This window comes from Phyllostomus discolor, chromosome 4, assembly GCF_004126475.2.
Source record: "Phyllostomus discolor isolate MPI-MPIP mPhyDis1 chromosome 4, mPhyDis1.pri.v3, whole genome shotgun sequence".
Taxonomy (NCBI): domain Eukaryota; kingdom Metazoa; phylum Chordata; class Mammalia; order Chiroptera; family Phyllostomidae; genus Phyllostomus; species Phyllostomus discolor.
In genome coordinates, this window is record NC_040906.2 from 77719774 (window position 1) to 77744264 (window position 24491).

The 24491-nt window shown below is 34.3% G+C and overlaps 1 protein-coding gene across 1 annotated transcript in view; it reads left to right on the plus strand.

Moving 5' to 3' along the window:
• The window catches only part of LRP1B (LDL receptor related protein 1B), a 1792671-nt gene that overhangs the window by 288983 nt on the left and 1479197 nt on the right, over positions 1 to 24491 (plus strand). The window contains exon 2 of the mRNA XM_036023545.1: positions 14793 to 14915. Within this exon, the coding sequence (XP_035879438.1) occupies positions 14793 to 14915 (123 nt within the window). The remainder of the gene's footprint in view (positions 1 to 14792; positions 14916 to 24491) is intronic.

Below are 24491 nucleotides of genomic sequence, written 5' to 3' on the forward strand. Positions count from 1 at the left end.
CTCTCTCTCTCTCTGATTAGCCTGGTTAAAGTTTTGTCAATCATATGTTCAAAGAACCAGCTTTTGAATTCATTGAACTTTTGTATTGCCTTTTTAGACTCTATTTTGTTTATTTCTATGATGATCTTTACTATTTTTCTTTATTTTACTTTGGCCTTTGTTTATTTTTCATTTTCAAATTCCTTGAAATGTAAAATTAGATTGCATATTTGAGCTTTTTCTTGTTCCTTGAGATAGGCCTGTAATGCTATGAATTTCTCTCTTGGGGCTGATTTCCTTGTGTCCCACAGATTTTGGGTTGTGTTCTCCTTTTCATTTATTTTAAGGTGTCTTCTTATCTTATTTTTAACCCATTCATTTTTTAATAACATGTTGATTAGCTTCCATGTATTTGTATATTTTTCAGTGTTCTTCTTGTGATTGGTTTCTAGTTTCACAGCATTGTGATCGGAAAAGATGCTTGATGTGATTTCAATCTTCATGAATTTATTGAGACTTATGTTGTATCTTAACATGTGGTCTATCCTAGAAAACATTCCATGTTCACTTGAAAAGTGTGTATATTCTGCAGCTTTGGGATGCAATGTTCTGAAGATATCTATGAAATCATTTGATCTAGTGTGTCATTCACTATCTTCTTGCTTATTTTCTGCTTGGAAGATCTATCCACTGAAGTGAATGGGATGAAAATCCCCTACTATGGCTGTATTTCTTTTGACCTCTCTCTTTAGGTCCATTAATATTTTCTTTATATATTTAAGCACTCTTATGTTGGGTGAATAAATGTTTACTAAGGTTATACGCTCTTTTCAGATTATTCACTTTATCACTATGTATTGTCCTTTTTTGCCTTTTATTATATAGTCTTGATCTTAAAGTCTATTTTGTTGGATATGAGTATTGATACCCTAGCTTTTTTCCTTTCCATTTGCATAAAATATATTTTTCCATATCTTTACTTTTAGCCTATGTGTATCTTTTGTTCTGAAGTGGGTCTCTTGAAGACAGCATGTATATGAATCTTGCTTTCTTATTCATTTAGCTACCCTATATTTACTGGAGCATTTAATATTTATTGTGATTATTGAGATATATGTATCTATTGCCACTTTATTTTTAAACTATTTTCTTCTGTGGTTGTTATTGTTGTTTGTTGTTGTTGTTCTTCTTCTTTTTCTTCCTCTTCACCTTCTCATTTTTCTTCTTCTTCTTTCTCCTTCTTCTTCTAGCAAGCCTTTTAACATTTCTTTCAATACTGATTTAGTGTTATCAAGCTCCTTTAGCTTTTTCTTGTTGGAAAGTTCTTTATTTTTTCTTCAATTTTAAATGATAGACTTTTTAGGTAAAATTACCTTAGTTGTATGTCCTTGCTCTTCAACACAAATATTTCATTCCAATCCGTTCTGGCCTGAAATGTTTCTGTTGATAAATCAGATGACAGTAATATGGGAGCTCTCTTGTGAGTAATTAACTGATTTTCTGTTGTGGTTTTTAAGATTCTCTGTTGTATTTAACCTTTGCAATTTTAATTATGATGTGTCTTGGTGTGGGCCTCTTTGAGTCCATCTTGTGTGGGATTCATTGTGCTTCCTAGATTTGTTTGTCTTTTCCTTCACCAGGTTAGGGAAGTTTTGGGTCATTATTTTTTTAAATAAGGTCTTGATCCCTTGCTCTCTCTCTTTTCATTCTGGTGTTCCTGTGATGTGGATGATGTTATGCTTTGTGTTGCCACAAAATTCCCTTAAAATAAAACGAAAAATTTTTTTTCTTTGTTTTTACTGTTCTAATTGGGTATTTTATTCTAGTTTGTCTTTCAAATGCTGATTTGATCCTCTTCATCTAACTTACTGTTTATTCCTTCCAGAGTATTATTTATTTTAAATATTACATTATTTATTTCTGACTGTTCCTTTTTTTGATTTCCATGTCTTTTTTTATGCTATCAGGCATCCTTGTAATCATTACTTTGAACTCTATATTTGATAACTTTCTTGTCTCCATTTCACTTAGCTCTTCTGGAGAATTTTCTTGTTCTTTCATTTGGGGCCTGTTTCTTTGTGTTCTACTTTTGGCTATCGTAATTTTGGCTTTGTGTTTGTTTCTATGTATTAAGTAAGTCTGCAAGACTCTGGTGAGGCCTATGTCAGATGCTGCCTGTGACTGGACCTGAGAAAACCGTAGCTCCCTGTCCTGGGCCTGGGTGTGTACAAAAAGAACTAAGCTGAGCACCCAGGGAAGCTTTACCAGCACCAGGTTCTAGGGAGTGTTGGCTAAAGTCTCAGAGCTACCAGAGATCTGCATTGGCCAGCAGGCTTTCTGTTAGGCTCTGTTTCTGATGTAGGCTCCTGCTGTGTTCCTCAGCAATAGGGCTAAAGCACTACAGGGTGGGGTGAGAGGGACTCCTGTGGGTGGGGTTATTGCTTCTCCCCAGACTGATACTGCATGGAGGGTAGTGCTCTGCCTAAAAAGATGACTTCTATAGTATTGGAAATGATTGACCATGTGGATCATGGTGGCTGATTTTCAGCTCTCTTCCCAGAGCCACCAACCTTAGACTCTCTTCATGCATCTCTAGTCCATTCTGCTTGCTCTCTGCCAAAGGCCAGGATTAAGCGGCTGCAAACAGAATTTTGTGTGTTGGCCCTTAAGAGGCTGTCTGTGTCTCTAGTCATTGACCCTGGTGGACAGAAACCCCACTGCTTTTCATAGCCAGATATTATTTGGGTTGCTTTCCTGGTTCTGGTGCTCTAAGCTAGGGAGCTCAGTTTGGGATTTAGACCCTAGGAATAACTCCCCTGGCCACTGAAATATCCCTCTGGAACCTCAGCTATTACCCATTGAAGTCCAGTCAGCCCTCAAAACTCTGCACTTCCTACCAATGTTGATGTGGTTGTGAGGTTTTTTCCATTAAGTCCTTGGTCATATGGCTTCTCTCCAGCTAGTCTTCAGTTGGTTATTCAGGATTATTTTCCTATAATTTAGTTATATTTTCAATTTGGTCCTGAGAGGGGGTTAGTGTAGCTTCCATCTACTCTGCTCCCCACCCACGTTTCTGTGCACATTATGCACAGGATTATTGTCCCCATAATAATCATTTATATGGCAGCCACAGAACTTTCAGGCCTTGTAGTTAGGGTTTGGGATAAAAGTAAGGTTGAGGTACAAATTTTGACACTGTTTGGAGGCCATTTTTTCTAAGTTCATACAAAGGTTTAAAAAACAATATGTCAGAGGGAGGGGGGATTGGGAGAGGTGGCAAAAGCAGGGGAAGGGGAATAGGGACATCTATAATAGTGTAAATTGATAAAAATAAAGAATTAAAAATTTTAAAAATAAAAACCAATTTGTTTGTGAAATCTCACTTTTATTCATTATTTTCTTTTAAATAATAAAACAAATGACCAAAGATTACCTACGGAGTTGTTTATTGCCGCTTTCAACTTAACTATTACTTATATTATAACATTAAAACACTTCCCCCCCTTTTAAAGATTTTATTTATTTATTTTTAGACATAGGAGGAGGGAGGGAGAAAGGTAAAGAGAAACATCAATGTGGTTGCCTCTCATGTGACCCCTACTTGGGACCTGGCCCACAACCCAAGCATGTCCCCTGACTGGGAGTTGAACTGGCAACCTTTGGTTCACAGGCTGGAGTTCAATCAGCTTAGCCACACCAACCAGGGCAAGATACTTCCCCTTTTTTAAAACTTTAAAATATGTGGAAATTTTATATAATGTTCTACCATGTTCATGTTAAATTTATTTTATGTAATTAGACTTACCAATAGAAAGGTGAAGCAGAAAATATTTTTGAGTAAAAAAATGAAGACAATGTACAGAGCAGTACATTGAATACTTTAAGAAAACAAGTTTATATGTATTTTTCCTACATATAAAAATCTATAAGAATGTTTAAAAATGCAATCATTAATGTCTATAAGTGATGAACTTCAAAAGATATGCTTTTTAAAAACTTTTTTATTACCATCTATTTTCTTATAATTTAATTAAATATAACCTATGCAGTTAAAATATCAGATCTTGAAATACAGAAAATAATTATACTCTGATACATACTATGGTAACATGATTTGTTAGATTAAATTATACTATTTCTCAATAATTTCTTAATTGTGGGGGAAAGAAGAACAAGCATTGGTGTAGTGTGAAAAAATATGTGAATTTATATGTCTTCCTGGAAATGTTATGAGGCTTAATTTATATTTCTTTAGGCCTCCATAGCTACTTTTACTAATTTTCTATTAGCATTAAAGTATTACATTAGACCTTTTCTTTGATAGAGCAGTAATTACTTTTATGAAGATTGAATTCTCATGACATGTGTCTACTGTAGAGAAGCACTTAATAACCTGTGTTACTTACACTTATGTTTAGGTAAACCTTTGAAACTTGCATTCATATTTCACAATTTACCAAATTCACAAGCCCACCTAAGCTAAGACCTTTGTCCTCTATAATGTTAACTAACAAAGATGCTCTTTTATCTCTCTGAGAGTCAAATATGGAATTTTAGGTACCAGCCAGAAGATGGAAAAGACTTGAGGAGAAGGAACCTTTAAGACCTAGTTTGGAAGAATAAGGTCCATGCTAAATATCAGCAGTTTAAAGTAGGGTGAATGCTATTTATGTAATTTCCAAGGAAGTTTCATTAGTACAACGTCTGTAGTGCTCATATATTGTGGGATATTTTGGGCTATAATGACTTGAAGGTACAGCTAGCATTTAATGCCTAGAGGTCAATATTGCTAAATATATGCTTAATGCAAAAATCATTGTGCTCAAAATGCCAGCAGTCCTCCATTTGTGAAAAAATTCAGTTAGTGGTTATGTGGGCAGGCTTTGTGTCAATCAAATGAGTATTTTTGTCCTGATCTTGTGACTTTATAATTGGGTGCTATTAAGGAAGGCATTTAACTTTATAAAGAGTCTCTTATCTGATTTGTAAGATACAAATAACAGATTTTTATGAGTATTAAATGGAATGCACAAATTATTTAATTTAGCATGTATATTCTGGTTTCTTTTCACACACAAATCTTTTACCTTTTAATTTAACATGTAGCACATAGTGAAAATTTAATATTTACCACCATTCATAGTATTATTTTATTATGTCCCACAAAAAATGTATTCACAAAATCTAACAACTTAAAATAATGAAAAGCAGGAACTCTTAATGAATGGTTATGAAGAGCACATTAAAATATTGATTATATTCAAGCCAAACAATATAAATATTCCATCTATTTTCTAGCCAATCTTTAAAATAATAAACTTCAGCTATATGAATAACTTGGTGTGCCATTAATATGCCATGTTTTCCCTATGTGAGCTTCCTTTTGTTTAGATTGCTATCTCTCACCTGGTAAGCTTGGCAATTATGCATTCTTTTACTAAAATAATTTTAAAAACACCTTTTCTGGGGAACTGATACCTGTATCAGTTACTCCTGATTAGTAGTGTATTACCCAACATACCATGGCAACGTGATAAGGGTATTTATTGCATAAAGTAACACAATGTCCAGAGATTAGTGGGATGTGGTTCAGAGGCACCTCAGAGTAACCCACAATCTCATACAAAACCCAGGTGCTGAGTATCTTTCCACTTTGCCATCCTCACTGTGCTGACCCTTGTCCTCAGCCTTATTTATCCTCATGCTCTTAACATGTCTATGACTGCTCCAGACTTCAACTGCCTAATCTAAAGTGATGCGAGAGAGCTCCTCCTCTTAAGTCTTTTGTGTGTGTGTGTGTGTGTGTGTGTGTGTGTGTAGAATATACATTTCCCAAGGAATTCCTAGCAGACTCTATACCTCAGTCATCCTTAGTCAAAGTTAGGGTCCATGCCCTAGCTGCAAGACAGACAGGGAAAGCAAGGATCTGGCTTTACCTGTCTCTGTAGAGGGAAGTGGGATTTTTCCAAAAGAGGTAAAAATAGCTGTTGGGTAGGTGACTAAAAGTATTTCCTACGTATCCTATCCCCATTATGATCTCCTACTTCATCTGTCCACAACATGGGCTGCTCCATTTCCAGATACATCTATAGTAACACATACCTCACATGATTGTAAAGAAAGTAGGGACTTGAGAAAAGTACCATTGTAGTCTTTGAAAAGCCATTAATGATTAAAACACAACATGAAGAATAGATCTTGTACTACCCCTGAAAGAGCCAAAGTCTAACCATCTGCTTTATATCTCACTAAGCTTAGAAGTGAGAAAATAGATGTGAATTTTGCTAACTCCTACAAGATTGGGTGAAGATCATATAGAATTTAGAGACTAGAACTTGCAAAGAAATGTCAATAATTCAGGCTTTTTCTTTTAAATTTAAGAAGGAGAACTGTCAATTTTTTCTTTCTTAATAATGTGGTATATGAAATAACTTTGAAGATTCATTTCAGTGAGCTTTTGAGAAAGGGCAGGTAAAAAAGGAAATAGAACATTTCTACTGAAATTTTAGAAAAGAACACAGAACTGCAAAGAGTTAGTCCAATGATAATAAAAGCTCTAGTCAACAATATTGAATATACCAGTTTTATTACACTAAAAATATATCTTTTGTCTCTTGCTAAATAAACAACAGGTTTTTATCCCAGTAATTTAAGTTTTTTTTTTCTTGGTAAAGAAGCAATTTCAAACAGGTCTGTGCTGAGTATTTTATAATTTTCCATATCACTGCCTGAATAAAATAAGAAACTGTCAATATTTAAATGATCAAGGAAAAAAACTGACTTCCTTCTTGAAAGTGTGATAAGTTTAAGTGTGAAATTAAATGTCAAATTGGATTTGAAATATTTACAGAGATACTTTTCAGTTGTTCATTATTATAGAAAAAAATAAATGAGCAAAGCTTCTTATTGGGGAAAATGTAGTTCTTTAAATTTTCAATATTGTCTTAGTTTTATATGAGACATTTTGTAAGTACAAATTGACATTTGAAGCACTAAAAACTTGAGTGGTTAATAAGGCATGGGATGATTGTAAATTTGGTAACCAAAAGGAAGCATAAAATATACAATTAATTACAATTTTCTCATAATAGAAAGATATCACACTTTTGCACTTTCTCATCTTATGAGAATACATTCACACATACTTATTTCTCAATTCATATATTTCCCAATCAAGGATGTCACTTATTTGAGCATTTATGATTTTTTTACTTTTAAAATAAAATGTTGTCATATGCTATTAGCTGTTATTGCTGGCTTTAGTCCTATGCAGGTGTATTTTGACTGTCATTTGACATCAAAGAGAAATAAAAAGATGTTTTATTTAAGTAGGTAGTGTTGAAACTAACAGGAAATAATTTAGGAGGGAAAAAACCCTTTAAATTAGTGGTAAAATCACTAGCAGCTTGCTTGTTTGCTGCTCATTCAATCAGGCTTATATAATGGTATGTGGGTTGTGTCATGGGGTTTGGTATTAGTTTAGTATTGTGTTGTAACAAACAGTCAAAAATTTAGTGGCTTAGAGCAACACATGCTTTTTTATCTTGCCATTCTGGAGGTCAGAAGCCTAATGTCTACATGATTGAGTTCTTGGAGTCGAGTTTTGGAGGTTCTAAGTGAGAATTCATTTTTTTGCCTTTTCCAGCTTTGAGATGCTGTCCACATCCCTTGGTTCTTGGCATCATCCTCAGAATGCACCACCCTTTGCTTCTGTGTTCATGTCTTATTCTTTCCTGTCTCACTTCCATCTTATAAGTACCCCTGTAATTGCTTTGGGCTCACCTGAATAATCTAGGCTAGTGTCTTAGTCTCAAGATTCTTAATGCCATCACATCTTCCCAAACCTTTTACTATGTCTATATTCTCAGGCTCTGGGAATCAGGATGTGGACATTTTGGGGTTGCTGCTATCCAGTCCACCACAGGGCTCTTATTCAAATATTTCAAGTCTCTCTTAATCACGTGTACATAATATATGAGTATGGGAGTGCATATGTCTGTTGTTTGAGTAATTAGCTTTCTAAATTGTCACCAATGATTTAGCATGACAGTAGAAATTATTAATTAAAAATCATATACCATTGAAATATGAATACTCTTCATTACTAATATCCCTCTAATTTAAGCCTGGGGAAGGTTTTAATAAGGATTAATTTAACATAGATAAACTATATCACAAATTATAATCTATTATATATAATAAGATTTATTTTTCAATAAATCATGCATTTATGGAGATAGACAAGGTCTGTCCAGAAAGTATATAGACAAATAATATGAAAAATAGAGACATTTATTGAAGAAGATAAAAAATACAAGAAACACTGTATGTAGGATAATGATGCCTCAGTCCCCTTCAAAGTAGGCACCCTGGGACCTCACACAGTTCTCCCAATCACTACCAGCTGCCCTATCATATTTTCCTGAATCTCATTGATGGCCTGAAATCTCCTCCCTTTCAAAGGTGATTTTAGTTTTGGGAAAAGCAAGAAAAAGGTGCCAAATTTGGGCTTAGAGGGACTGAGTCACCTGGGTGATTTGATGTTTTGCCAAAAAACTCTGCATGAGCAGGCACATCATTGTGATGAAGGTGCCAATCACTAGTTGTCCATAGCTGCTGCCTTCGGAATTGTTCAAATAGTTTCCATGGATGAATATTCAAGCTTAACTCAAAATGTAATGCAGATTCGTTGTTCTACTCAGTCATTTTAAATGTGATGGCCACACAGTGCATGTGCTCACTCAGTGACCTGTACCACTCCCATTGACTAGTTGAGCGAAGTTGTCATTGCTCACGCAGGCACTATCCAGTCCACTCTCCTTGGCTGCAAGTTTACACTGATGTCATGTAAACCATTCCTATTATATTAACAGTGGTTGGACTTTATCTGGACAGACCTCATATTCCTTGGTAAAATGTAACCACTAGTTCCGACCATATTTTACCTACCTTATCCCATACCAGTCTCCCAAAATGTCTATAATACAAGTATATTCTGTATTCCTATTAAACACGGACTTAAAATTATGAGCTTAATTTAATCTTACACTTACAATGAATATATTCCTAAAGGAATTATCTTTTAAAAATTAATGTCATTAATGTATTTGGCAAAGTTACCATTATACTACCAGCTATTGTAAAAGTGTAATTTTCAGTATAGTCTTTAAGAGACTCTAGGGAATAACATTGAATCTCTCTCAAGTATGATTTTTAGTGTTCATGGATGCTTTAATTTTATGTGGTATAATCTTTACTACTCAGGGTATTTTATTTTAACCATGGGAGAACTTAGTTTTATTTTATTGATTAACTAAATAAAGCAATTCATTCTTCTGATAATAAAAAGTAAAACACTGTTTACTTCTTTGTTTTTTTTCTTTATTTCTTTTTAAAAACACTGTATAATTCTCTTTATAAAATGTGTTCTTTTTTTTTTCATTGAAATCAGCTGGTTAGGAGCAAATATGAGATCCAAGACAGAATGCTATGCCCTCTAGGGACTTTTTGTCTAGTAGCTATAATGCACAGAGTAAAATACAGTAGGAGCTCATTGGTGGTTAAGTAGTGGGTGATGGAACCAGTGATGGAGACAGAAAAAGTTAGTGGTAGAAGTTTAAATTAAAGGAGATAAATGTCATTGGAATTTAGAAAATGACTACAGTTTTGTAGTATGGGGAAGGACATTCCAAACAAATGAATAAACACTAAAGACATAGAAATGATATTTTTAGGGAAAGTGAATAGAGCAGTATGGAGAACTAAAAGTTCTAAGGTGAAAGAATAGCAAAATAAAGCACTGGAGCAGAATATCTCTGACCAGATTATGAAAAACAACATAAACAAAATTCTGAGGAATTTATTCTTCATCTACATTTGTATTTTTCTGGTGTAGGAGAATGTGAAGAAACAAAAATAAGGTACTTCCTGATACTTGATAACTAGCATCATTTTTTTAAAATTTTATATGAGATTTATCAAAATTTTAAGATGAATTGGTAATATGCTATGTAGGTCTCTACAAGAATTCTATTCTCCTGATAATCATTCATTGCCAGTCATATGAGAAGAAAGGGAATATAACCATATTTTTCTTTTAACAGCTATAAATGGGGTATTATAATTAACCATCCTATGTTTAACAATGAGCTATAGATCTAATAAATAAATATTGTTGTTGTTTACTAAGTTCTGAAAACCTGTCATAACATTTCCCTAATACTTAAGCTGTTGCAAATGTTTGTACCTATTTTTAATTTAGCTAGGTTTGATGTCAGACTCCTCAGGAATTTAGATGTTAAGTGTGACTGTCCTTCCTTAAACTTTAATTTGTAATTAGATACTGGAGCTCATTATTTATATTTCCTTTAAGTGTCCCTGTAGTGTCCCATTATGCATTAGTAGGCAGACAATTTGTTGATAAACTAACATTCTCACTAATATCTAAATAGGAAGTCGACTTCTAAGGGAGATGGTATAACATTATTATAAATTAATTATAGTGAAATACTGAAGGAGCTGGAGGCTGCATAATTATTCAATAGACTAATATTGACAGATATTAGTTTTAGTATTTGATTCTGATAGTTTTTTTTAAATATCAAAATTAGCAGTTCATCATAATATTAAAGTGAGAAAAAGTAAGTTAGCTGGTCTGTGACTACTCATGTATATTTTCTATCAGCAAGTCTATCTGTATCTTACTTCTAAAATAATGTGTATTTTTTAAAAGATTTTATTTATTTATTTTTAGAGAGGGAAGGGAGAAAGAGAGAGAGACAGAGAGAGAAACATCAATGTGCGGCTGCTGGGGGTTATGGCCTGCAACCCAAACATGCACCCTGACTGGGAATCGAACCTGTGACACTTTGGTTCGCAGCCCGTGCTCAATCCACTGAGCTACGCCAGCCAGGGCTTTAAAATAATATGTACTTTTATTAAAATAAGTAATTAGATGTTTTCCTATAAGTGCAGCAGGGTTTTCATACTAAGCTTTTCTCATACCAGAATGAATTCAAATTCAGTAAACTACAGTTGTCCTAATCTTTTCATGTCTTTTGATTGCAAAAGTCTTTTATTACAAACAAGTAGACATTGTACTAGTTTTGCTCTTCTTCCTTAGGGATGTAAGTGAAACTGCCTGCCCTTTCTCGTAAGCTTCTTCTTAATTACAGTGTATAACACCATGTTTCACACAATAGGAAGGCATTTAAAATAGGATTAGTTTGGATATTTCAGAAATATAGCAGGAAGCATAAAACAGGATAAGTGGAAAATACACATACAAACAACATATTTAGTTCCTGAATCAAGGAACTCAATCCAGAGAATATATTTTAAATAATCTACTTGAAATACTAAAAATTCACTTATTTGAATACTATAATCAATGCTGTTAAAAACTGACCTTGAAATGGAATATCTGATTGAAAATAAGTAAGTGGGTTGTAGGAGGATATTCTTAATGGCTATTTCTTAGAACAATAATATAAAACTGTCCCCAAAATTGCAGCAGTGTTAATTGTTTTAAAAGTTGGAGTTTGCTTTACAAACTTATAGGCTCATTAGATAAATTCTGTTAGGTCTATCTTACTTCTAGGAAAAAAGATTATTTTTGAATTATGATGAATTAGTGTCTATGTCTACATACATATGAATACCTATTGAGGATGGGGGGTTGCATATTATCCAAAGGGATTTTCTTGTTGGATTTTCCCAAAGGATTATCCTGTATTTATGGCCTAATGTAGACATTAATACAAAACAAAATGAACAAAATACTCAACTGTAGATTATATACCTTTCAATCTTAGATGGATCCTTTTTATTTATTTATTTTTTGCCTTTAGAAAAAGTACTTTCCTCAAATTCTTAGTTGATTGCTCTTTAATTTCCCACAGCAGTTACTCTAAATCTTTACCATTCTTTCCAACTGTACTTCCTCAAATTTCAAGTCTTGCATTTCAGTTCTTGGAGAAAACCCAACCATGTAAGAATACCTTAACTTTCTTGCCTACCTGCTAATAATTTATCTATTTCATTTTTCTGTCCTAATTTTTTTTTGCTTCAGTATTATTTAGGTTCTTATTCCAGACCCATGGGTTTTTCATGGTAAAGTCCTTCACTTTCACACCCTTCTTGGGCCTCTAATCTCTTTATTTCTTCAGTGGCATTTTCCCTCAGCTTGCAAGTCTGTGCCATCTTTTCAGAGCTCGTCATATCCAAATTTTGTCACTAGTTAACCCCTTCTTCAATCCAATTATTGAAATTTCACACGGATTTAATAAATTTCTTTTCCTCTTGCATCTCTAGCTAAACTTTGTCTTCTCTGTCTCCTTGCTTGACCTAGGCTTACTTTATTCTCTCTCTGTCTGTCTGTCTCTCTCCCCACCTCCCACCCTTTCTCCCTCCTCCATGCCTCACTTTAATTTCAGCTACATCTATTTTCGTGCTTTAATGTTTTCTGAAAGCTTCAGTTCTGTTTTGTTCTTCTAGTTTTGATCGTACTCCTGAATTTTAGGCTTAAATGTATCACTGCCTAATGCATATGTATTCTTGATTATCTCCCAAGGGCTCCATACTCAGGATATTCAAAAAACCATTGAAAAAATCTTACATTTGGGGCCAGAGATTTGAATTCAAGATTCTGACATGTAATGGAATGGGAAACAAGGTATTTGGCTTCAGTTTTCTCATCAAACACTCCTGTGAAACTTCCTTTCACCAACACATATACCCATACAACCTGTTATTGCAGTGCCATCCTAATGATCTCCTAGCTTCCACCTTTACCTCATTGTATTCTATTCTCAACACAGTGGCCAGAGTAAGCCTTTAAAGAGTAATTTAGAGAATGTCTCTCTACTCAGAACAGTCCAGTGGTTTCCCCCTCTACTTTTAACAGTACTCACAGCCTTCATCTGCCACTCTCAAGGCTATATTCCCTGAATCCCTCACTTAATTTCTTCCTCCTTTCACTTTTTTCCAGCTACTCTGTCCTCCTCAGTGTTTCCCACTTTGCTGAGCACAGGACCTTTTATTCAAATGGATGTCACTCTCAGGTCTTATAACATGAATGTCATATTGATTTTAGTAAAAAGAAAGAGAAAACTTTTATTTGTATCAAATGCATTGTAGTTGCTACTGCCTTAGCAATTTTGTTTGCACTGCCCCTTGTCAGGACTGCCCTGTACTTGTTCTCCATTTATTGATACCCTACCCATCTTTCAAGTTATGCTTACATCCTCAAACTGTGCTTCATATTTATCTCTATCTGTCTCTATCTGTGGTCTCTCCTTTTAGCAGCTATTTTTTTATTTATTTCACAACTTTTTGTATATGAAGTACTTTTGTACTGTTGGTCTGTTGGCACAGTAATCTATTGGGTCCTTAAGACAAAGACTGTGACTACTACATCTTAGATTCTATAGCACCAAGTCTAGGGCAAAATACAGAGTATGCTCAAGGACACAACTGTTTTAATGCAAAAAAAAACAACAACAATAATTATTATAGCAGTGGTGATGAGCATGGTATTGATGGTACATTTATTAAAAATAGGATAATATTAGTTTTCAGAAAATATCTATAGTTTTAAAAATAGAAAAAAATAATTACCTATCCATGCCTATAGATTAAAGATGTTTTATGTGTTTGTAACATATATTTATTGAAAGTTATGTTGGAGTGAAAGGAAAGAAATTGAGGAAGAGAAAGGAAAGATATACCATGTTTCATGAGATTATTGTGTGGGATATAAACCATCATATTTTAATTGCTAGGGTAAAAGTGCCAATTAAGCAATAGACTAATACTTTCATATCACTTAGAATTTATATTTGATATATATTGAAATACCTATTTACTGATGTTTTTTTAAATATTTGAATCATTTTTGTGTATACATAACAAAAGCGTGCTGTCAAATGACTATGTGGTTCCCAGCACTCCTTCACAATCAAATGTCATTAATTGTAGGAAATATTTATTTTCCATTTAAAATATAAATACAAAATGTGCTGTTGAATGGATTTTCAGGGTATAAGTAAGTATATTGAAAAGAAACAATATCTAATGAGTTTATTAGGACTTGATGAAGGATGATAGATCTTAAATATTCTGAAACAATAGAAGGAAAATAATGGACTTTTTGGATATACCCATCTGTAGAAATCCAAGTTAGAGCAAAGCTTTATGGAAGTTTACTACCATATTTTTTGTATTAGTAGTGAAAACTGTCACCTGGAAAGTCATAGCAAAAAGGAGAAGAAAATATTAGGAGACTGGTTGTCTAACTAATGTAGAGACATGGAGTTCCAGTATTAGGATGGAATGTTAAGAACTGAATACGCAAAGATGCAGTTTAGGTACAATATTTAACTCTTTCAGATTTTTCTTCTGAAAAATCTGGAGCAAAGGAGGAATGAAAATTTCTTGGAGCAAAGGAGGAATGAAAATTTCTGTGTTCAAAACTTCTGTTTTAGATCACCATCTATAAAACCAGCTTATTGAGATATCTATATGCCTTATCTGATACGACAAAGTCTCTAGTCATAAACATAAATAGAATTTCTAACTATTCCCAGAATAGATTGTGTGAGACCACATCAGCGTCAATTCTATCAAAATGGTGTACTTGAGCTAAGTGGCTAAAATTAAAACAAATATTTTGGTTTAGCTTTACTGCTGACCAGAAAAGGTGGATCCTATCTGTGTACCTTTTATGTATTGGTTTCTCATATTTCATCTTTGTACTGCTCTTCTGTTCATGTTCAGATCATTCATATTTTATTTTGAAACATTTTCATTTTCAGATCAGCAGTCATGTGATCCTGGTGAATTTCTTTGCCACGATCATGTGACTTGTATCTCCCAGAGTTGGCTGTGTGACGGGGACCCTGACTGTCCTGATGATTCAGACGAGTCCTTAGATACCTGTGAGTAGAAAGGTTCCATGCCGTTTCAATTTACCTTACATGTAAAACTAAATGTCAGTTGTTTTCATGGATAACTGATATTGTAATTGATTCTTTTTGTTGTTGTTGTTCAACTAGACTAAGAAACTTGAAACCTTACATTTATGTTTCCTTTAAAATGATTATGTAAATGAAAGCATAAAGTGCAGTTTTCTAGTATGAACTGACTTGCTAAGGGAAGAAAATGCAAGGTTAATTTTTCAAAGTGATTGTGTTACTACTAGAAAAAATGACTTGAAGAGGGATATAAGCCTTTAAAACATAGCACTAAAAGGGAATAAGACCCTCTCCAAAAATTTCTCTCATGCATTTTGTGACAGAGGAGTACATAAAAGAAATAGTAATCAAGATTTAGCTCTCTTATTATTTCTATTAATATCATAGGACAGGACACATTATTAAACAGAATTATTGGTTCCATTTTTCATTTTTATATACTTGTTTATATAACTTGCAGATAGAACCAATATAGATTTTGATGTACATCTTGCCATTAGATAGTAGAGGCAATCCTTATTAATATGTCTTATGTTTGCTAATGCTTTTTAAATTTCTCAACATGTGGGCACTTGTATATTTGCATTAATTGCTTCTCTTTGAATAGGTCACTTCTTCAACAGGAAGAGGTTTTAGTTGTTTACTATATTTGTAATTTTTACTAATTTTACCAGTTTAATTCTGGAAAAAAACTTTACAAGGCTCTGCATAGCATAGAAAAGATTCCTAGGCATAATAAGAGGAAAAAAATAGATTAATAAGAAAAAAAACTCTAGTGTATAATCCAATGTGATAAATCCACACAAAGGAATATTATTTGGCAATAAAAAAGAATAAAGTACTCATACAGGCTTCATGGATGAACCTTGAAAACATCATGCTAAGGAAAAGGAGCCAGCCATAGAGGACCGTATATTTTATTATTTTATTCATATGAAGGACCCCAAATTGGCAAATATACAGCTATAGAAAGTAGAAGATTGGTGTAGTAGAAGGCAATGAGGAGTGATTGCTAAGTATGGGGTCTCTTTCTGGTATGATCAAAACATTCTAAAATGGAATTGCAGTGTGGTTGCAGGACTCTGTTGATATATTTAGAAATATTGAATTTTACATACTAAAGGGAGTGAATTGTATTGTATGTGAATTTTACCTTAACAAAACTGTTTAAAAATGGTAATAAATCTCAATATTATGAGTATGAGTGTAGATGGCACAATAATGTGAAAAGACAACAATAATAAATGCTCTGGCCTATAAACATATAAAATATGATTCCATATCTATAGAATCATAATTCATACACATACACATATGTATAAATTGGGCCGTGTATATATATGAATGATTTTTAAGCTTTAATCTCTCCTATTTAAGTGTCATCTAGGAGTTATTTCATCATTAGCTAGAACAATTCTTATAGCATAATCAGAATAAAAGTTTCCATTTTTGAGTTTTGGTACTGGAGTATTCCATTTGTGTCCTGATCCTCCTGACACATTCCTGGTGGAAGAAGAAAATAAATATCACAGAGACATGAGATTTATTTTTGGTACCCATATCCAGGAAAGCAGGTTGAAGGGGAAATGTCGTGGAACTGTATCCTTGCACAATGCAAAAGCAATTAAGAAAACAATGACTGGATAGCCTACCTGGGCAGGAGTTCCCTTTATACTGATGAAGAACAAAGAATGATGGTGTCCCTTTGCTCTTAAGAGAGAGATGAGTATAGGAATCAGACAGGATTTGTGGTATGGAGTGGAAGCAAGGATCTCGATAGTCAAAACTAAAGTCCAGAGAGAGTTAACCTCAAAGTAAATGTCAAATTTGGAGGATGACAAATATTCTGTTACCCCATCAAAGCTGAATTCTTGCCTCTAGAACTAGCTGATCCCCTGCAGGGGTGCCTCAGTGCAGCAGAACATGTGTTTGCCAGCCAGCCTCTACCCTGGTTGACAGGGCATCTGCTCTGAATGGTCTGTCTCTACCACAATGACCTTAAATATTTTGAATATCCACTCTGCTCAGAAAGTAGACACCACTTTGCATTTGTGGAAAAGGTGGGTCCTTCAGTTCATACAGATTAGGGACTTTAGAAGACTAAGGCCTCAAATTAGAAATCATATGTGGGTAAATTAAAAATAAAGATATGTTTTTTCTGTTTACTTAATTTTTAAAATGAAATCCATACCTACTCAAGACATTTTTGGCAGTTTTTTAAATATATAGTTATTTTCTTCTCCAATAACATTTGATGTGTTAGATTTAAAAATATTTCTTTATATTGGCCATTCTTATTCTAACTTCAAATATTGAAATTGCTGAGTATCTGTAAAGGAAACACTAACATTGATATTGTTATATTGATATATAATAATATACATTGATATAATAGTTTCTGTAACAAAGATAGAGAAATAACTATTATTATAATTGGGTATTTAATCTGGACAATGTATTTGGGTCTATGTTTAATTAGCCTGTTTCAGATCAATGGTTTCAGATCATATCAATTGAAATCTGGACTCGCATAGGAAAAACACCTTTATAAAACATATCAGACTTTTCACATTTAGATTTCTTGATCCAAATGTTCACAATGTCCATTTTTCTAATTAGAGTGCTTTATATTGTGTTGTTTTATGACATTTGTATTCAGCCAACACTGATCTACATCAAGTAGTTGCATAGTTTATGAGAAATGATAAATTACAAGAAATCAAATACTAGATAAATACTAGAAATCAAAACCCTTGAAGACTGGTTCTTAGGAAGGATGATTTTGTGCTCAGTGTATGAACAAATATGTGTTATCAGTTTTGGATTGAACTATGTCCTATCTACAAAACATTAGATAAAAACAGCTGAAGCAATTTGCTTATTTCCCCCTAAATTCATTTGGCCCTTAAAATGATAAGAAAACCAGTACAGCATGGAATTTATTATAGCATTGTAAAAGTTCTGCAATGATGGCAAAATATTACAGGAAAAAAGGGAAATGGTCAAGGAATAAGAAAAGCCTTGTGAAATACTAATGACTAAAATGCTTTAGAAGATAAAGATGCACACAGAAACACCAGGATGAATTTTCTAAAATATGAAAATGGATAACTTTATTAATTTATATCCTTACCTTTGGATATGAAAAATTACTCTTTAGCTTCATATTAAAAATGAAAGTCTACATTTCTCCACATTATGTGAGGTAATTTCAAGTGTCTAAATAAATGGCTAATCATCATTAGGCCCTATGAGGCCATGAGAATGAGAAGTCAGGGAAATCACCATCCTTCTACTTAAGGCTTTCAGTTCAGTTGTTGGTCTAGAGTTGTGTGTGACAAGAATGAAAATGAAGGATGGATGTTTACTTGTGAGATGAATGCTTGGTACCACCTGTGGCTGGAAAGTCTTCTTGAAAGGCACTTTTATTCCGAAGTATTCAAAATTTAATTCCTTATAGGATTTTCTGTTGAATGCTTAATGATATTTCCTTTCCAGCAATCATCTCCAGCTGATGTATGATATTTTCTGGGAAACTGACTTTAATATACTTAAAACTGATTCTTTTTAAGTCAGAATAGTATCAATGCTGCTATTTCTCCCTTTTTTTTTCCTATTGCCCTATACTACTCCCTTGTCATAAAATCATTTAGAGTGTACTTTAATTACAGATCATGTTTTTGATATATGACTCATTGGCCAACAAAGTAAGATAAAATGGACTCGTAAAAGGGTAACATTTACAACCTGGGGAGTTGTGATAATTTTCACATGGACTCTGTCCTGTCCTTCTGCAGGAGTCAACACAGTTTTTATATTAAAAAACAGATGATAAATATTTTAGATTTCATAGCCCCATATGATCTCTGTTGAATGTTCTTCTTTTTTTAATGCTTTAAAATATAAGACACATTCTCACCTTACAGTCTGTAAAAAACAGGCCACAGGCCAGATTCGGTCAGCAGGCTGTAGTTGGCCAGCCCCTGTTATAATGTCACTCATTGCTGAATCATACCCACCATGAAATTACAGGGTGGGTCTGTGCAAGGAACAGAATCCCCCCTCACAGTGGAAGCATGTGGCATAGAGCAGTGCATGTACCTGCCACCATACAGTGCCAGACTCAAACCATGTTATGTTTTCTAAAAAAGCTGGGTTTACTCTTCTATTTTGGTACGTCTCCTTATTGGTTAGGATTGCATTTCACCATATGGAACAGAAACAGTAGCTTAACCAAATAAGGGTTTATTTTCCTCATCTATAAAGTTGAAAATGTAGAAAATTCAGAATTAATATGGCAGTTCTGGAATGGCACCAGGCTTTCTCTATCTTTCTGCCCTGCCATCCTTAGCATGGAGTTGCCAGTAATAAAGGCACAGAATGCTGCTCTGCCTCTGCCAGTAGATAATTCTGTTCCAGAAAGAAAGAAGAAAAGGGAAAAGGGAGGAAGGCCAGTGCCAGCTGACTTTCTCTGTTTTTCAGAAAAGCAATATGTTTTACAGAAAGCAAAGTAAGTACATAAATGCTTAGATCTTCTTCACTAGAACTGATCATATAGGGTGTAGAGCAATGAATATTTTCAACAGGGCCTGTTGCCTTCTAGAATAAAATTGGCTGTGCTAATATAGAAAGAGGGGAGAATAGATACTGGGTAGACAGAGGCACCAAGGGGCTTGTGCCATAGTCTCCTTCCATTCTCCTTTCTTCTCTCCATAGTCTCCTTTCTTCCATTCTCCTTTCTTCTCACCACAGGAGGTGGCAAGCACCATGTATGATCAGGGCTTCTGAATCCCAACTCCTTATCTCCAAGACCAGCTCCTCCTCCACAAATATCTTTTGTCCTGAGCAACTAACCAAAACCTATCAGGACTCCATTATTTCATTTGTACGATGGACGTGGTAGTACTAGCCTCATAGTGAAGTGCTTAGATAATGCCTGTTCCATAGTAACATCCCCTCTCTACTATATACCCCATCTGCATTCCAGATACTCAGAGCCCTGAGCAAGCACCATGCCCTAAGAGTCTTCTTATAGAGCATCTTAACTGCCCCCTATCCCCTTCTTACTTAAGTAGGTTTTATTTTCTAAGAATGTGACTAGGAATAGGATTAATTTGCCACATACACAATTTCAAGTTAAATTTTTAACAGTTTTTAATAATTAGATATATTGCATTTGAAAATTAAGACAAATTTGCTATTGAGATTATTTTGGGACAGGTGGCTTTTCCTAGGAACTCTTCCAAAAACATTGTGTTAACTAATTGACTGAAGTGAAGATACATGGCTAAAAATATGTTAATGAATAAGATAATTTAATTGACACTGTAGCCCTGAAATGCAGATGTTATATGATTTTAGAAAATTGAGTTTATGGTCCTTCTGGGCTCCTCTAAGTTGGCTGTTATTGGTGAAAGTAGATTTGTCCTTTTTTTAAATACTGAGGTAAAGAAGGATCTAATGCCTAAGAGGACCCCATAGACCACCTAATTGATAACTACAGAGTGATTTGAAAACATGGAAGTCTATCCCAACAGAATCATATAACACTGGCTTTGGGAGTAAACACTTCTAATTGAAGAATGCAGTAAAAATAACAAGTCTCCTGTGTAATAGGAATAGAAGTATGTATAAAAAATGAAAATGGCTATAAGTTATTAGGGTTAGACATGCCTCTGCATGAATGGCCATTGACTTTATTATGTTTCTGTTGTATGATTTTAACTCTATTTAGACAAAGAATATTAATGAACTTCTTATATTCATACAATGACCTTTCCTCTGTGATATAAGGTAGACATACTCTTATAATTTCCTTCTAAACCTTCTTTCTTTGACAGAGGTCAAAGAAATAAAAATGCAATTCAGGTGGGAGACTATTAGTGAGTCAATATCACTCTTTAAAGATACATAAGTAGAATAGGGCTTTCAAAGTAGACTATAGGAACAATAAAGTGACTGGCAGTATGGTCCTTGTTTCTATGTAATAGTGATTTAGAGGTCGCTTTGCAATGAACTAATATATGAGAACCACAAAGCAGAGCTTTTTTGTTAGGTGGAGAAGCTGAAATGATCTTACAGATTAAAGGGAAAGCTTATGAGACCCATGAGGACAGTTTATGTCTCTTTCGATTCGTTTTGTTTTGCTCTTCATTTTACTGTGAGGCTTTTCATTTTAGCAGTAGAGAGGCCAGAACACTGACCCATCTTATAATAAAAAGACTCCCACTTAAGAGTTGAGATGAAGGGGTGACATGAAGGTGGAAGAAAGCACAATTGTGAATTATAAGGGCTTGTCTAATATTGATTCATTTTCCTAGCACAGTGGAATGGGATGGGGGGGTCAGATTTCTCTTCATTCTGCCCCCAGTGTGCTAATACATCTCTGAAAGTCTGCTTCTGTGATTTTAAGAAAGGTTGATTGGAGGCATAGGTGACAAAACTGAGTGCACTACAGCTCAGACAGGTGGAGCAAGACCAGCATTCAAAAAGGCTTTGCTTTTTACTCAAAAAGTCACTGCTTTTTGGTTTTCTTATCCAAGATCACAGGTCACAAGATTAAAAAGAGACTCATGTCCCTTATCCTACACTGAAAACTACAGCAAATAAAATGTTTGAAATAATGTGAAAGAAAGGGGGTAGAATAAAATCAATGAACAGAGGAAACTCTGGTAAAATTCTTCTGGGTGTAAGGGATGATGTGCTGTAAACAAGTGCTACTGCAGAGCCCTTTGGGGAAGAACTGAAGGCTAAGCAAGGAGTCTTCTCAGAAACGATCCAATCCATCATTATCCACAATTGCCCTAGCATTTGGGGTTGTGGATGAAGCCTTCTTACCTTTCACGGTTGAGTACATTTCTTCCCAGAGGATATTTTATTCTTTACAGTCAGTGTATAAAATTTACATTTGACTTTCACTCAGAAGTGCTTCTAAAATGACATATTTTGCTAAATGAAGTTCCAAAGAATGTTGTGTTCTGAGAACTTTTTAAATGACAATGTCTTGTCTTTTTTCTTCCTCCCCCCATTCCATTATCTTTCCTTGAAAGCAGGATATAAGCCCTACTATAACATAGCTACAGAATTTACAGTAAGAAAAAGAGTATCATCATTCTACTAATTGCTAACTTGGCTGTGCTCCAAGTCAGGCAGCCTAACAGGCTTGGGGTTAATTATTTTTTTAAATTCTCACTCAATGATATGCCCATTGGTCTGAGAGAGAGAAAAGGAGAAAGTGAGCAGGGAGAGTGAAAGAGAAAGACATTGATATGAGAGAAAAACATTAGTTGATTGCCTACCCTATGCACCCAGATTCGAGATTGAACTCACAACATACATATGTGCCCTGACCAGGGATCAAACTTACAACCTTTTGGTGTACAGAATGATGCTCCTACCAACTAAGTCACCTGGCCAGGGCAGGGTTGAAGTTTTTAATTAAAATTTGGTAATATTAGCTTTCCTGATTTTTAGGATGGGAGGAATTGCTCAAAGACAGAAAGAAAATTCATGAGAGGATAGCTAAAAACAGGATAAAGGTGGAAGAATACCAATCATGAATGTGGCTTATAGCAATACATTCAGTCTACAAGGCCTCTTTTTCTCTTTTCCTCCCTTCTTCCCTTCCTTCTTTCTTCTCTCCTCACCGCCTTCCCTCCCCTCCCTTCCCTCTCCTTCCTTCCTTCCTTCCTTCCTTCCTTCCTTCCTCTTCCTCTTCCTTCTTCTCTTCTCTTCTCTTCTCTTCTCTTCTCTTCTCTTCTCTTCTCTTCTCTTCTCTTCTCCTCTTCTCTCTCTTTTTCTTTTCTTTTCTTTCAGAAGATGCCCTAGGAAGGAAGGCTCAAACTTGGAAGATTAGTTAAACATAGCAGAAAATCCCTTCACTGGAACAGAACTTTCTGGTTAGTTAGTCACAAAGAAGAAAACAAACCAACAAACAATTACTTTCCAACATGTCTAATTGAGTTGCCAAAAGAAAAGTAATTATAAATATAAAATACTTTTCTAGAATTAGCATGCAGCTACAAGGCTAATTTTCATCTTTCACAAATAAGAATTGTAGAAACGACATGTACTTGTACTGTGATAATGCTTTAAAATATGCACATCAGTATTATTAAATATAATTTGGTCATTATAACTCATTTTATGAAAAATATAGACTAGGTATTGTGGCCATTAAAACAATGAGAAACAAGACTCAAACAGGTCGTTTGGTAAAGAACCTCATAGCTCATAGTAACAAGGCTGGAGTAGGAATCCAGAACTTCTCTATCCTTACGTCTTACCATAGCACCTGTTATTCATTGAATTGTGGTGCCTCAAAATTGATGTATAGAAGCTCCAAATCTCCAGCATCTTAGAATGTGTCTGTAGTTGGAGAAAGGGCATTAAAAGAGCTATTTAACTTAAAGTGAGGTTATGAGAATGGGTCCTACTGCAACCTAAAAGATGTCCTTATAAGAGCAGAGAGTGTTGACACACTAAGTCATGCTACAGCCACACATGCACAGGTGGAAGGCCATGAGAAGAGGCAGGATGAGTGTAGCCATCTTCAGTTTAAGGATGGAGAGAGGCCTTGAGGAAAACCAATCCTGCCAACATCTTAATCTTGGACTTCTAGTTTCCAGAACTGTGAGGAAGTTAATTATCATTGTTTAAGCCATCTGGTCTATGGTATTTTGTTATGAGAGTTCTCTCAGGCTAATATAGCATTCTATAACACATCTAACAAAATTCGATTTATTTTTATATCAGTGTAAAAATAATCTAGTGATTTAAACATTTCCTTTTTTCCTTGAAGAGATATACTATCAGAGTACTGAAACTATAGGCACTATAATCCTGTTAAAGAGATATGAGATGTAATTGGCAATTCGTTTCTGATGGAATAAAAGACCCATCCTTACATTAGCACTATAATCCTGTAAGGAAACCTAATTTAACCAGTGGTGTTTATATGAAAAACGAAATGTATTTTAAATAAAAAATCAGTAGATAATTAATACAGATTTTTTTCAATTTTCTTATAGATGATAGGTTGCTGCAAAATTTAAAAAAAGATCTATATTTACCTGATCTTTCCCCCAGTGATCCAGGATACTCATTTAGAAGTACAGTTGGTGCAGTTGGTGGCCATCTTTATAGTTAAAACTATTTACAAAATAAAATACAAACTTGAAAAGATGAAGTAATTACCATTGTTTTCCAGTCATAATATGGATATTAATGATATTCTATGTTAGGTTGCTATAATCTATATTAGATTACTATAATTTTTAATTCTAAATTGATTGCTAGGTGAGGCAATAAAGTTGATGTAATTTGACAATAAAAAGAAATATTTATTTCTCTACATAGACCTTTGGGGAATTCTGTTACCTTTTACATATTAGACAATTCAATTTTTAAAATAAGTGACATGCTATGTATTTTCACTTAAATAGTGAAGACAGTTTTGTCACTGCACTAAACTTCTCCAAATATGAATGGGTTTTCTTTAAGAAAACTAGAAATCAATCGATCAGCAGCTATTTACTGAGG